This window comes from Gymnoscopelus braueri (genome assembly GCF_963280865.1).
Source record: "Gymnoscopelus braueri genome assembly, chromosome: 18".
NCBI lineage: Eukaryota > Metazoa > Chordata > Actinopteri > Myctophiformes > Myctophidae > Gymnoscopelus > Gymnoscopelus braueri.
This window is the reverse complement of record NC_137618.1, coordinates 24,284,504-24,298,490: the sequence shown is the minus strand read 5'-3', so window position 1 is coordinate 24,298,490 and position 13,987 is coordinate 24,284,504. Positions and strand designations below refer to the sequence as shown.

General features: G+C 45.6%; 1 protein-coding gene across 4 annotated transcripts in view; it reads right to left on the bottom strand.

The window, feature by feature from the left end:
- klf12b (Kruppel like factor 12b) overlaps positions 1–13,987 on the bottom strand; it is a 46,966-nt gene that overhangs the window by 16,155 nt on the left and 16,824 nt on the right. For all 4 annotated transcript variants that reach the window (XM_080456484.1, XM_080456486.1, XM_080456487.1 and 1 more), the window contains 2 exons: positions 9,801–9,883; positions 1,952–2,495 (listed from right to left, as the gene is read on the bottom strand). In XM_080456484.1, coding sequence (XP_080312610.1) covers positions 1,952–2,495; positions 9,801–9,883 — 627 coding nt within the window. The remainder of the gene's footprint in view (positions 1–1,951; positions 2,496–9,800; positions 9,884–13,987) is intronic.

The window sequence follows — 13,987 nt, the reverse complement described above, 5'->3', positions numbered from 1 at the left end:
GTGAGCTTGTAGATTGGCTATTTTTGCTATTCATCGCACAACGAAGTATATATAGGACTTAAGTGTTTTTAAAACAAAATAAAAGATTACAAGTAATGATATTATTATTTACAGTACAGTTTCGGCACTTTAGCCAGAATGTGATTGTGCAACGCGTGTGGCACTGAGCCGGGCCCAGTCACACCAAGCGTCCTGTAAAGCACAATGTCGTAGTGTTCAGTTTGCCTGCTGTTTACTGTCTCTGCTAACAGTGACTGTATCCACCACACCCAGCACTGACCCGATTTCCCTCGTGTTTGACGCCTTTAAATGCAACTGGGCAGAGTTGATGTTGTGTGTGTGTGTGTGTGTGTGTGTGTGTGTGTGTGTGTGTGTGTGTGTGTGTGTGTGTGTGTGTGTGTGTGTGTGTGTGCGTGTGTGTGTGTGTGTGCGCGTGTGTGTGTGTGTGTGTGTGTGTGTACACTACAGTATGTGCATGTGCGTGCCACCCATCTTCAATATCCGTCCACACCCTCTTATGCAAGCGTTGTTTTTCCTGTCCTCCTCTCCTCTCCTCTCTAAGGGAGCAGACACCCAATGTTTAAAAACGCCCACATCTCAAGTGGACCCCCTGACCCACCCAACCAACTGTACGTTGTAAAATCCTGACTATTAGCTGAACTCTGAAAGTGTAAAAAAAAGTAACCAAAAGGACCTGACTTTTGTACACTCTCACAGTTACAAATGGATAAGTGTGTGTACACTATCTGCATATCTGCGCGCGGTATCCGTGTTTGGGCCTGTCCGTCCGTCAGCCTGACAGGGAGTGACAGGCGAGAGAGAGAGCCTCTCCTTGATAAACAAGCTCTTTTACAACAAACAGCTCCCCTGTGTGACGCTCGAGGTCCACTCCCCAAGACAGAAAACACCCAGGCTCACTCCCAGTGGTTTGCAGTAAAACCACACCCTGAGGGAAAAACCAACGCCATAACACAGGCTGGCCCAACAAGGTCTAAAATACATGCACTTGCATGCGCGCGCACACTTACACTTACACGCACACGCACACACACACACACACACGCACACGCGCGCACACACACACACACACACACACACACACGCACACACACACACACTCGCAGAAGGAAGGGAGTGGGGGGTTGTGTACACACGCCAGGCCCAGATGTGTGTTTCTGGTTCGGGGGGGTTAGACGCTGTCTGCTCTTGGCGTTGGTTACCTGGACCAGAGGAGATAGAGGATGCAGCCAAAGCAAAATGGCTCTCACTTAAAGATGGAGAGCCTTTCATCCTGCAAATCTATTCTCCAGTCAGAGGGAGAGCATTATCGCCTGAGGGTCCCTCACACACGGGTGCGCACACACACACACACACACACACACACACACACACACACACACACACACACACACACACACACACACACACACACACACACACACACACACACACACACATGTACACAAACACACCTGCACACACACAAACTGTCATTACAATCTTTCTTCGTGTCTAACCGGAGGTCTTTTGACTGTTAACATCATGTGGACAGCAGGGTGTATCACTGTTAGGGATGGGCAGCAGTAAAACTGATAGCTCTCCAACTTGCTTATGCAAAGCTTTTATCTTCCCAAAGACCATTTGCAAGGTCACCAGGGGGCCGAGGCAGAAATCTGTCTGTATGTTTGTGGCCGGCGCCTATGACCCCACCGTGACAACGGGGAGCTGTTCAACAGCTCTCATTCAGCAGCTCACTAATGTGATTCTAATATATTCGCGAGGCGATAACACAAGTCGAGGATCCTAATGCACTACCATTTTCTTTACAACCCCATCGGTGCTTGCATAACTGCCGTCGTTTCAAATCCACAATGGTCGTTCTCACTCTGGTATTCAACAGTGTCCGTACGGTGTCATGCACATGCATATTCAACAGGCTCAGAGGTCTCACCTTTGCCGTGGCTCTTGGCTTCGTCCAGCAGAGGTAGCATGATGGCGTTGTTGAGGCTGGAGGGCGATCGGACGGCAGTGGTGTACATGAGGGGCAGCGACTGCACCACCACCGGGATGCGGTGGACATGGCTGGCCAGCTTCCCCACGCCCCGCAGGCTCAGAGGGCCGGACGGAGGGGGCGGCACAGAGTGCAAGATGTGCAAATACTGTTGACCTCTCACCCCGGCGCCGGGGGCCACGAGGGGGCCCGGCGTGAGTACCGACGAGGCGGAGGTGATGACCGACGGAGAGCAGGACAAGGGGGAAGATGACAAGGATGACAAAGAGGACGGCGAGAAGGCCGACGTGAGCGGGGAGGATGACGAGGGGATGGTGGATGAAGAGGAGGAGGGGCGGGGTTTGTTGATGGACAGGTCGACGGGTTCAGTCTGTGTGTGGAAGTGCGGGTCGTGAGCGAGAAGGTCCTCTGGAGGTTCCGATTTGACTCTGCTTAGCAGGAGGGGCACGCTGTCCATCGCAGGGTAGCGGCGCACTTTGGACAACTGTGGGAGAAAAAGCATACAGCATATTCTCAGTTTGGCGGTGCTTTCTCAGAAATTTTTAATTTATTCGGCTACACTTCTTAATACAAATTATGCTAATACATGCAGTAGGGGATGAAGAACCTAACAATGCAGGACATTCATTTTAATTGCGTCCACTGATACAGTAATTCCCTCTTTACGATTTAACAATACTCCATGCTAGTCTTTGCTCACAGTCAAAAATACAATAAAAATGTTTCTTTACTGCTCTTGCTTTTATACATAACCACATGGATCATAGCATCCCTGTGCTGGACATGTGATAAAAGGCGAACATGCCGCGAAAATAGGCCAACATTCGTCAAAAAATAGCCAATCTACAAGCTCACAATGCATCCCAACGCAAGAAGTTGATCAGCTTGTAGAACGTAGTGAGCTTGTAGATCTGCTATTTTAGACAAAGAGATTTGGTGTCGAGGGAAAAAAGGATGTGACCAAGTATAGACACCTGGGGGACCCCTGTCAACAAAGTATAGGGTTTAAGTGGTTGTATTTCATACAAGGGCTGATCAAAATAGTCTATTATTACAGCTGCCTCAGTGGAATTAGTACATTAAGTAGCCAAACAGTTCATAAGGCTTTTATGTGGAGGTTTTCATTCAACAGAGGGATAAAGAAAGAAAAAAAACATGAAAGGCAGCAAGCAGAAAATAATGGCTCATGGTTTCTGCACCATGACAACACTCATTCACCCTGCTGTCTTTTATTTTGTCTTTTATTATGTCTGTTTTGCTGGAAAAACATTCACCTGATTAGCACCTTTCTTGGTATTCTCAAAAATCTAAATGAAGTAGATGGAGATTTCATCAACGATTTTAGTTTTGCTTAGTTTTTCCATTTATTTAACGAGCTAACATAATTGTAAAACATTATGTTTGTGTAAAATTAAATAAAAATAAAAACAAAAAATACAAAGCACGTCGTATGAACATTGGTGCAACGGTCATTGGGGGAAGGGGAGCCAGCTTGAAATAATGCTGTACACCGGTCTCTCAAATAAAGGCTAAGAATGTCTTAGAGCATTTTCTTTTTTTTATCAGCCCTCCTCAGTAATGAAGTGATGTTGTTGTATCCAGAAGCAGGGATGTCAAACAGGTATCTGCACTGACATTTACTGAGAAGGGAACATAGTAATTTCCTCCTGCTCATCCAGGCAATGTGCTCCTCCTGTCTCCTTGGTTAGCATGATGTCATACGCAGATGAAAAGCAGGACTAGAGAGATGGTGTCTTGTCTCTTGTGCGCGCACACGTACACGCACACGCACACGCAAGCGCACACACACACACGCGCACACGCACACGCACACACACACACACACACACACACACACACACACACACACACACACACTCAATTGTCACTCTCTCCCATCTTGGCGTAGGTCTCTGTCTCTTCCTCCTGGTTTATATCACTCCCACAGAAAAGCAGCTCTCTTGGCTCCCAGCGTATCTCTCCTAAATCTCCTTTGTGATGGTGGAAAAACATCATATGGGCTCAATTTCCTGACCCTCTCTCTCTTTCTCTCTCTCTCTAACTCACTGTCAGTCAGCTATGGGCCTCCTAAGGGCAGCGCCGGTGGCTCAGCGTGTCCCTCCACACACCCTTAACTTAACACCAAGCAGACGACACTGCTCCCTGTGCACCTCCACGCAAGTTTCACCATCCTGTTTACTCCAACTGGATAATGGAAAACATACAGTATACTATATAGTGACATACTGCAGTGCCTGTCAATCTCCTACCATTCATTCTTCGTGGCTCAGAAACACTGGCTATTTCTCGATGTCCCCGCATATGATGTTTGTTATAGGGGCTGTCCTCAACTAAAGAAAATCTTAGTCGAATAATAGTCGTATGAATTTGTTGACTAATCCATTTGTTGATTTAGCCACATGAACCCTAGAGTCCCTATTCGGGGCATGTCATAATATGCTAAAATTCTTACGAAAATAGCAGATATACAAGCTCACAACGTGTCACATTGCAAAGCATTGTACTGTAGATCTGTTATTTTCAGGGAAGAGATTTGATGTAACCTAACCCTAACCCTAGCCCCCCGCACGGACCCCTTGGGGATTTTACAAGAGATGAGCTCATAATTTTTCAGGAAATAATATATTCATTATGACAAAAGAAACATGCAATAATATTGAATCAATTAACAAAATCTTGGTCGACTAAGACAAAACCGACCAATTAATCGATTTGTTAGCATTATCACACACAGTAAAATCCAGTGTTCATTTAACTCCAAGAGAGATTCTCAGAGTTCCAAAAGCATGGGGATTTGGGGATTTGATTGTGCAGGTTCAAAAACAATGAATGCACATAAATATATAAATAAATACCATGGTTCTTTCTGCATCAACAGCAGTTCCGTTAGTTTTTTTTCTACCACTGACAATAGGGGTACTGTCCAGAGAAACATGTTGCGTTGTGTGTGATGTGAAAGTTAAAGCAGCCTGGCTATGTTTGGCGTAGGAGAGTGCGTAGGAGGAGTGCTAGAGTATGTGGTCAGCGGTGTCAGTCCACACAGCGGAGCCTCTCTCTCTCTCTCTCTCTCTCTCTCTCTCTCTTCTCTCTCTCACTCTCTCTCTATCAAGCCGAGTCGAGTCCCCGTCACGCCGGCAGAGTGAGAGAAAAACAAAAAAAAAGCTAGAGAGACCCTGGATTCCCACTAATCATATAGGGAAAAAAATCATTGGAGATGAGGGGAAGAGTGCTTTGTGCTCCAATCACCCCACCGCCACAAGAGCAGATGTGAAAAATGTTCTCCATGGTGGATTTGGTCACCCAATTGTTTTTTAGAGCCACATTTCTTTCGCCTGCCGTAATGTGGGCTAAGAGTGGTGGATCTGTAGTGAATTACTGATGGGAGTTTTGTTACTAGTGTGTGCGTGTGTGTGTGTGTGTGTGTGTGTGTGTGTGTGTGTGTGTGTGTGTGTGTGTGTGTGTGTGTGTGTGTGTGTGTGTGTGTGTGTGTGTGTGTGTGTGTGTGTGTGTGTGTGTGTGTGTGCGCGCGCGCGCGCGCTTTTATGAAGTAGTCCACTATTTTTACTCCAGACTTGTACACTCATTTTCAGTGTACAGGAAATGTTACGACCCTATGAATCAGCATTGCCTCAAAGCCCCCCCCCCCCTCATCCCTGTGAAACTCCTCCCGAGTCGGAAAACAAACGTTACCCCATGAAATATGCTCTCTGCTGACCTCTGACCCTTAGCCGAGGTCAAACCCAAGTCATAAGTGTCAGGTCAAGGTTCATAGTGCATTATTGCCTGCTTCATAATACCACCTACCAAGCACTTTGTTTGTGGGCAACTAAAATCTAACTAAATGTGTTCTATAGATAATTGATTGATTATTAGAGATTGTTTTGACAAATCGCATGTACAATTGATGACAAAAAGCACACAATAGTCAAAAGGATCAAAACAAGAAAGCTTGAAAGCTTATTTCCGTTGTGGTCCTTTGATTGTGACATCAGAAATACAGGGTGGGTATCTGGGGACAACTACAATAAGATGAAAAGCTGTCGCATATACCAAACACAATGATACATTTCAGTTTCATTTGTAAGATTCATCCAATACAACTGTATAATAGTATATCACATACGGGAAACAATTAGTCATATCATAAATCGCACATCCGTTTTGATTAAGACTTGTCTTCCGCACAGCAAGTGGTGTCACAATTCTAATTAACTAGTATTAGTGGAAGGGATTGGCATAATCTTTGTGCAAACTGTGGCAAGGTGACAATCTTTAATCTGCTCTTCAAACAGGACTGTGATGATGAATTCATCAGCACTGCCTCCTTCACAGGAAACATTTGCAGATAGCCACAAGTTTCAGTTGTTGTTTTTTTGTTGTTGTTTTTTTGTATTGAACTTCCCTGTTAGGGGAGCATAGATCTCCCATAAGGTCCCTCCTTGGGGCTTTGCTGCGTTCCCTGATCATTATAGTTAGTTTTTAGCTCTGTATTCACCAGCCAGGAGGCTATAGATCATCCGCTGGGAAACGCTACTCTAGGCCATTACCATGAGAAACAACCCCTGTCAAAAAATATCACTAATGGTCAGTTTTCACTAGATGCCTGTAATGTCAAATGTCCTCTGTGCTTGTATGAACGTCTACTCCTTGTATAAGCACTCTCCCTCGTCCAGGCCCTCAGGCTATCATCCAGATGCTTTAGCGCTACATCGCCATGTGTTTGCATGGGCTGTATATAGGATAGCGGTGTCACAAAGTGCCTGGAGCTACACTGCCTAGAGGCTTTGACGGCATTAGCTCCTCCGAGGCTCATCACAGTCTGCCTCAGTCAAGGCATCCAGACTGTCTTTTTTTATACCGCTGCTCGACACCCGTCGCCGATTCTCCCCACCAGTAAGCGGAAAATATCGAAACCAAAGAAAAATATATTGTGTTTCAAACGGTGACCGCAACTGTAGTCTGAATAATACTTTAAGATTATTTATGGTTTATAACCGCACTGTTTTGTTGGAGGCGCACGAACCTACAGTATGACGGTCGCAAATAGGAATGCAGTCAGTGGCAGTGATGAGATGTCAAATAGGCCGGTCCTCTGTAGCTCCCGTTGAGAAGGGGAACGTTTGCGTGGAAAGGTCAGAATAACAGTGTGTATAGTGTTACATAAAAGTGAAAAACAGACACTTATTTGCATATTGGCTTGGGCTCTTATGCATCTGAACTCACACAAATGGAAAACTTCCAGCCACCCCCTCTCTCACTTTGACAGATACAATTCGCACTCTCACACACAAAGGCATACACAGACAGACAGACACGCAGGCAGACACCCACACATACACATGTACTGTACACGCACATGCACATGCACGTGTACACACACACACACACACACACACACACACACACACACACACACACACACACACACACACACACACACACACACACACACAGGGTGACAGACGTACAAATTCGACACGGCCATAATGACGATGTCACACTCTGAAAATAGCAGATCTACAAGCTCTCAATGCGTTGCATCTGCTATTTTTGGCATGTGTGACACTGTCGTATGAAAAAGTATAAATCAGGCTTTATTATACTCCACCCCGGACCCGCCTGCTTGCCTCTGTCCTCATGCCATTGTCTTTATTAGGGGATACTGGTTAGCAGGGCTGATTTTCCAGCCCCTTGCGGGTGAATTCTCTAACGAGGCAGGCCATTTCCAGCAAGCCCTTGGCCCACGGCCACCCAAATGAAGACCACATTTCTGCAGCAGCAGTCTAAACTGTCTGTGTCTGCCTGCCGTTTAAAGGGAAGCTCAGTCAGTTACGGCGAGATCGGATCTCGCCGCTCTTCAAAGCGGCGTGGGCTGCAGTGCTCACATCCTGCCTTTGACTGACATCACTACACGTATGGAGAATGACTTCAATCCCCACGGCCATTAGGTATAGCGGGGCAAGTGGGGGCTTCAGCGCTCCCCAACACTTTAGCCACAGTTGAGAGCAGGGCACTCGTGGAAAAGCAACCACCTGCTTCCTCTGCCTCTGTCAGCTGCTGTACACCAGGGAAGATGGATCCAATTCTTATCAACACCAAACACCTACACCACCAGACACCTTTCTACAAGAAATGTGATAACCCAACAGGTTATCAGCTGCCGGTATTTTTTCTCATCCATCAAGTGCAAATGGCCTCAGGTTTCGCTCAAACGAAATCGTTCAGCTCACGGTGCGCAAAGTGCTATTAGTGATTTATTAGGGGCAACAAGTTATTGATAAGAAATGAATGGAAATCAATGATAAATGAACAGTATTCATCATGACTATAAATATAAAGTGGACTGCATCCACTGCACACACAGCTGTAGCAGCAACACAAAGACCTCGTAGCCTAGCAACAGCTTCTCCATAACAAGGCCACTTTATTTCTCTGTATGCGGGACTAGAGTGCACTTTACCGATATGTGGGACAGAACAAAATTGTTACAGGTGACTATTATCCCTGCCGTGATCAAGTCATTCCAATTCCAGTGTCATATCTGCATGTTAATATCGTCATCTCAGAGACAGCTTTACAAGTGAAATCATTCCAAAAAGTAACCTAAGGGTAAAGTTCATGTGTTTGCACGCGGCTGCCAGATTTGTACCTGTTCTGTCTAATGAGGCTCAGCTAAGAAATAATGCGTGTCACGATCTAGCAGTCCCATAACATTTGCACACGCAGTTTTCTCTGTGCACAGAATAAAATCCCAAGTGTTAATTTAACCAGTGTAAAACTGATCCAAATGGACCAGTAAAAACCCTCATTGTTAATTTAACTATGAGAGCGTAAACGTGGACCCCCATTTTTACACTCTCCACTGTTGCCTACCATGAATCATATTAAGAGAAGGGTGAATCGTGTGTGTGTGTCTGTGTGTGTGTGTGTGTGTGTGTGTGTGTGCGCGCGTGCGTGCGTGCGTGCGTGCGTGCGTGGGATGGAGCAATGCTGAGGAGCGACGACAAAGAGCAGCAAGAGACGGATGATAGCCATGCGAGTGCATGTGTGTGGCATGCGCACATGTATTTATTTGTGTGTGTAATTTGCATCTATCTACGTTAACTGTGCGTGTGGGTGTGTGTGCTATAGACATAGAGAATGCATCTACGCAGCGCGAAACAGAAAATAAAAAACATTGCGAGAGACGAAGATGCCGGGAAACCGAGAAGATGCAAAAGGAACAGAGAGATTGAAGAATCGGCCCCCTGTGACCCTCCTCCCTGGATGCAGTGACTGCATCTGTGCGTATGAACCCCAAGCAGCGAGGACGCCGCGCGGGCCCCAGCCCCCCCCCTCCCCCCCCCCCCCCGATGCATTCCTGCTCCAGCTGCTGGGGCCTCCTCCTCCTCCTCCTCCTCTCCTCTCCTTTTCCTCTACTCCTCCTTACTACCATGCTCTCCGACCACTCCTCTTAGCCCCCTCGCTCGCTTACTCACTCGCTCACTCGCGTCTAATTTATGCTCCGTCGCACGGCGGTGTCGCGCACCGAAAATAGCGGATCTACAAGCTCACAACGTGCCGCGAACGCGCCGCGTTGTGAGCTTGTAGATCCGCTATGTTCATGCACGCGACACCGTCGTGCCACGAAGCGTAAATCAGGCTTTAACTCACAGTTTGGGGGCCTGGGAGTGATTATCGGCCCATCGCCGGGAGGAGGAAAGCAGGAAAGCAGCTAGGGAGAGAGAAAAAAAGGGGGGAATTGTCTGGAAAACAACTGCTCTCTTACCCCTTGTTCTGCTTCCAGGGGCTCAGCTTTGACTCGGACTGCAGGCATTCCGTCAAGCATTAACATCCTGTTTGTGAGGCCGTCTGTGGAGGAACACAGGGGAGGAGGTGTGAGACAGAGGTTTCAGCATGACGAAGCAGCTCACACACACGCACACACACACACACACACACACACACACACACACACACACACACAGGCACAACTACAGTACAAGAGCATCCCACATACATAGTTACACTGCCACAATAAGACATGCCGCATGGACACTACAGGTTCATACTGATGAAACAGTAGGAATACAGCAGTTTTTTTTATTGACACGTTGAGTATTTCAAAACCGGCAAAAGATAAACTGTGTACTCACAGCACACAGTGTCACTCCCTTGCATCAGCATCACAGATGACAGCCTGTATAATTACCCACATGTCACATCAAACAGGTCTGCTCGTATATGTTCTGCACCACTTATATATGAGTGGCCTATTATTTGTACACATATCAGCACGCAATTGAACATAGAGCAAAATGGCCACCACGTGAATATGGTGTATATAGCGATATACACCACATTCGATGCACAAAAGTAATAATATAATTACTTTATTTAAAAAGCACTTAAAAGCTAAGTTTCTAAGTGCTTTACATAAAACTGAAGAAAAATAAAGCCAGTAACAGACAAACATGATGACACTTATAAAGTATAAAGTGCAGTGAGAAATAAAAACCTGGAATAAAACAATAACATTTCAAAATTATGAAAAAGGTACTTTCAATAAAAGTACGTTTTAAGAAGCAATTTAAAATACAATACTGGCGACAGGCAGGTCGGTTCAGAGTCGAGGAGCCCTGACGGCAAAGGCACGGTCACCCTTTGTCTTCAGCCTCGACTCAGGAACAACCAGCAGGTCCTGTGGACCGCAGGCTGCACACAGGCAGGTAAGGGGTTAATAACTAGATCATATAATTAGGAGCCAGGCTAGGAAGTGCCTTAAAAGTAATCAGTAAAATCTTAAAACCAATCCTAAAATAGACAGGCAACCTGTAGGGAAGTAAGTCTAATATGTTCTCTTCTCCTGGTTTTAGTTAGTCTAGCAGCAGTGTTCTTTACAATTTGGAGCCTATTGAGTGTTTCTTTTTTTTGTTGTTGTTGCTTAAGGCATCATTGCAATATTCAAGGCATGGACAAATAAAAGTTGATGATTTTGATAATGATTTTTGTCATTAAAGCTGATCATGGAGATATTCCTGAGATGATCCGAACAAATTTGTTTGGATCCGTAGGCTCTCAAAGTTTTGTCTGGGATCAAATAAGATACCTTGACAGATTTTCCCTTTTTCTTTTATAAAAGACCAACAGATTAAGAATGCAAGTAATCAAGGAAAATTGCAAGAATTTTTGTGAATTTTGTCAATTGAAGGCAAGTATTTGACATCCAGTCTTTAATATCTTCTAAACTGGACAACTTTGTAAGGTTTCTGAGCTTCACCTGAAGATAATTATGTATTGGCTGCATAAGAATGAAAAGAAATAACATGCCTACGTATGTTGCCAAGGGGAAGCATATACAAAGAAAATAGGATTGGACCTAAGGTTGAACACTGGGGCAAACCACAAGTTATAAGAGAGGAAACATGGTCACCAATTGACACAAAAGGCCTATGATTAGTCAAATAAGATTTAAACCACTGCAAGGCAGTCCCAGATATGCCAACCCACTGCTGTATTCTATTAATAAATATATTGTGATCAGTGGTGTCAAATACTGCTCTCAAGTCCAAGTATGGAGCAGTACCCAATGTCTGAATTCATTAAAAGATTGTTTGTAATCAGTACAGTCTCAATGCTGTAGAAAACTGACTGAAATTTATCATTCAATCATTTAGCATTCACAGCTGCCAGAGGTTGTAACAAGGCTGTCTTTTCCGGAATTAATGGGACTTTAGAAATTGGCCTATAATTGTTAGAAATAGATGGGTCAAGACTAGGTTTTCTGAGAATAGGCTGAACACAAGCAATCTTAAAATAATCAGGGACACATTCAGAAGATATGGAGCTATTTAAAATTGAAAGAAAACAGACGTATGAGAAGTTTGAAAGGTTGACCCACCTAAATTCTCTTTTAAAACTGCAAATGTTCTCACTGATCGAAGGAGATGACTCCTCGACATGACAATATGTTAACTGTCCGAGCTTCGCTGACAATAATAACAAGAAATGAACGCCACATTGCACTTAAGCATATATATACCTACATGAGCAATGTTACAAACCAAAGGACTCAATAACGTTACATGTAATGATGTACCATAGGCCAAATGTACAGTAGGCTGCCGCGAGGCATTCAATTCCCTCTCTGTTTCATTGCACACTATAGGTTGCAAAAATAGAAGATATGGCTTGTTTTTCCTTTTTAATTTACAACACACATACGGCTTGCGCACGCACGCACGCGCACACACACACGCACACGCACACGCACACGCGCACGCGCACGCGCACGCGCACACGCACACGCACACGCACACGCACACGCACACACACACACACACACACACAGCTATTGACACAGACACACACACACACACACACACATACACACACACACACACACACACACACACACACACACACACCTATTGACACACACACACCTATTGACACACACACACACACACACACACACACACACACACACACACACACACACACACACACACACACACACACACACACACACACACACACACACACACACACACACACACACACACACACACACACACACACACACACACACACACACATATATATAGCGCACAGCATAGAATATTGGCTCATCTATTATTACTCCAAGCACAAACTACGGAGCAGCATCACATTGTTCCTCCCCAAGATGGGCAGCGGTGCCTCGCTCCGCGGCGTGCTGTGGCTTTAAGAGGGATCCTCAGACACAGCCAATGACAACAATGCATGTTCCGTATCCCTCAGCTGGGGCCGACCTGAGGTAACCCAGCCTCTTATTATTTTAGCAGCAGTACATGGAGGAATGCTAGCAAAGGCAAATAGGCTCCAAACATCTCTACTCGCCACTGCTGGCACCGAAAAACAGGATGCGTGGCCCAAACCTGGGCCATCACGACAACTCGGCTTGAAGAGAGCACGAGAGCACAAGCCAGCCATGGATGGTTTTAAGAGCCAGACCCCGAAGCGGTTTGCCAGACCACCTGACCGACTGACCACCTGACCACCAGACGTAGCTCATGATGCCGTAAAAGAAGTCATGTCTGTGTCACCAATAAATTGTTTAAAGGGAAAATAAAGAAAATATTACAAGCTGCATTTAACCCATTAAAATCGGGAAAGCATCAGTGTCTTTTTAGATTTTCTGCGTTGGCCACTCAAAAATAGCAGATGTACAAGCTCGCATTTCGTGCCGCGCTGCGAGCTTGTACATCTGCTATTTTTGAAAAAAATTGAAAAATCTTGAAAGTGTTTGAATTTTTTTTAATCATTTTGATTTTTTTTAACACAAATCTCATCCTCAGGTCTTAATGGCTTAACAGCACTGCCCAGGTCCATTTTACAGTAATGCTGCATGTTGCACTGCTGCCTGGATTTTCAAGCAAAAGCCAAACCCTGGGTGTGTTAGTCTTGCAAGAGGGAGGTGGTGAGGAAAGAGATGGAGGAGGAGGAGGAGGAGGAGGGGGGAGGATTTTTCACCCACCCCCACACCCCACAGTTCTCGCCTCTCAGGTCTAGGTCCCCCAGGTACCCTGGGCTGTGCTGCTATTGTATTGTTGTCCAGGATGTCCTTCGGCTTCAGGTCTTGGTAGGCCCAGATAGCGTTGCCATGGCAACGGCTGGGGCTGGGCGGGTGGAGCTGCAGCCTCAGTCCAGCCCGGAGCCATGTGTTGGGGAGGAGAATAGACGAGAGGCACTCTCACACACACGGGGAGAGAGAGAGAGACAGAGAGAGAGAGAGAGAGAGAGAGAGAGAGAGAGAGAGAGAGAGAGAGAGAGAGAGAGAGAGAGAGAGAGAGAGAGAGAGAGAGAGAGAACTCAGGTTTGTTTTCTAAAAGATGGCCATCATTCTGCTTGAGACCATCTCTCCTCTTCTGAAAAAAATTACAAAATAAATAAATAAAACATGCCGAGACCTTTCAAATAAGGTCTCGATCTGCC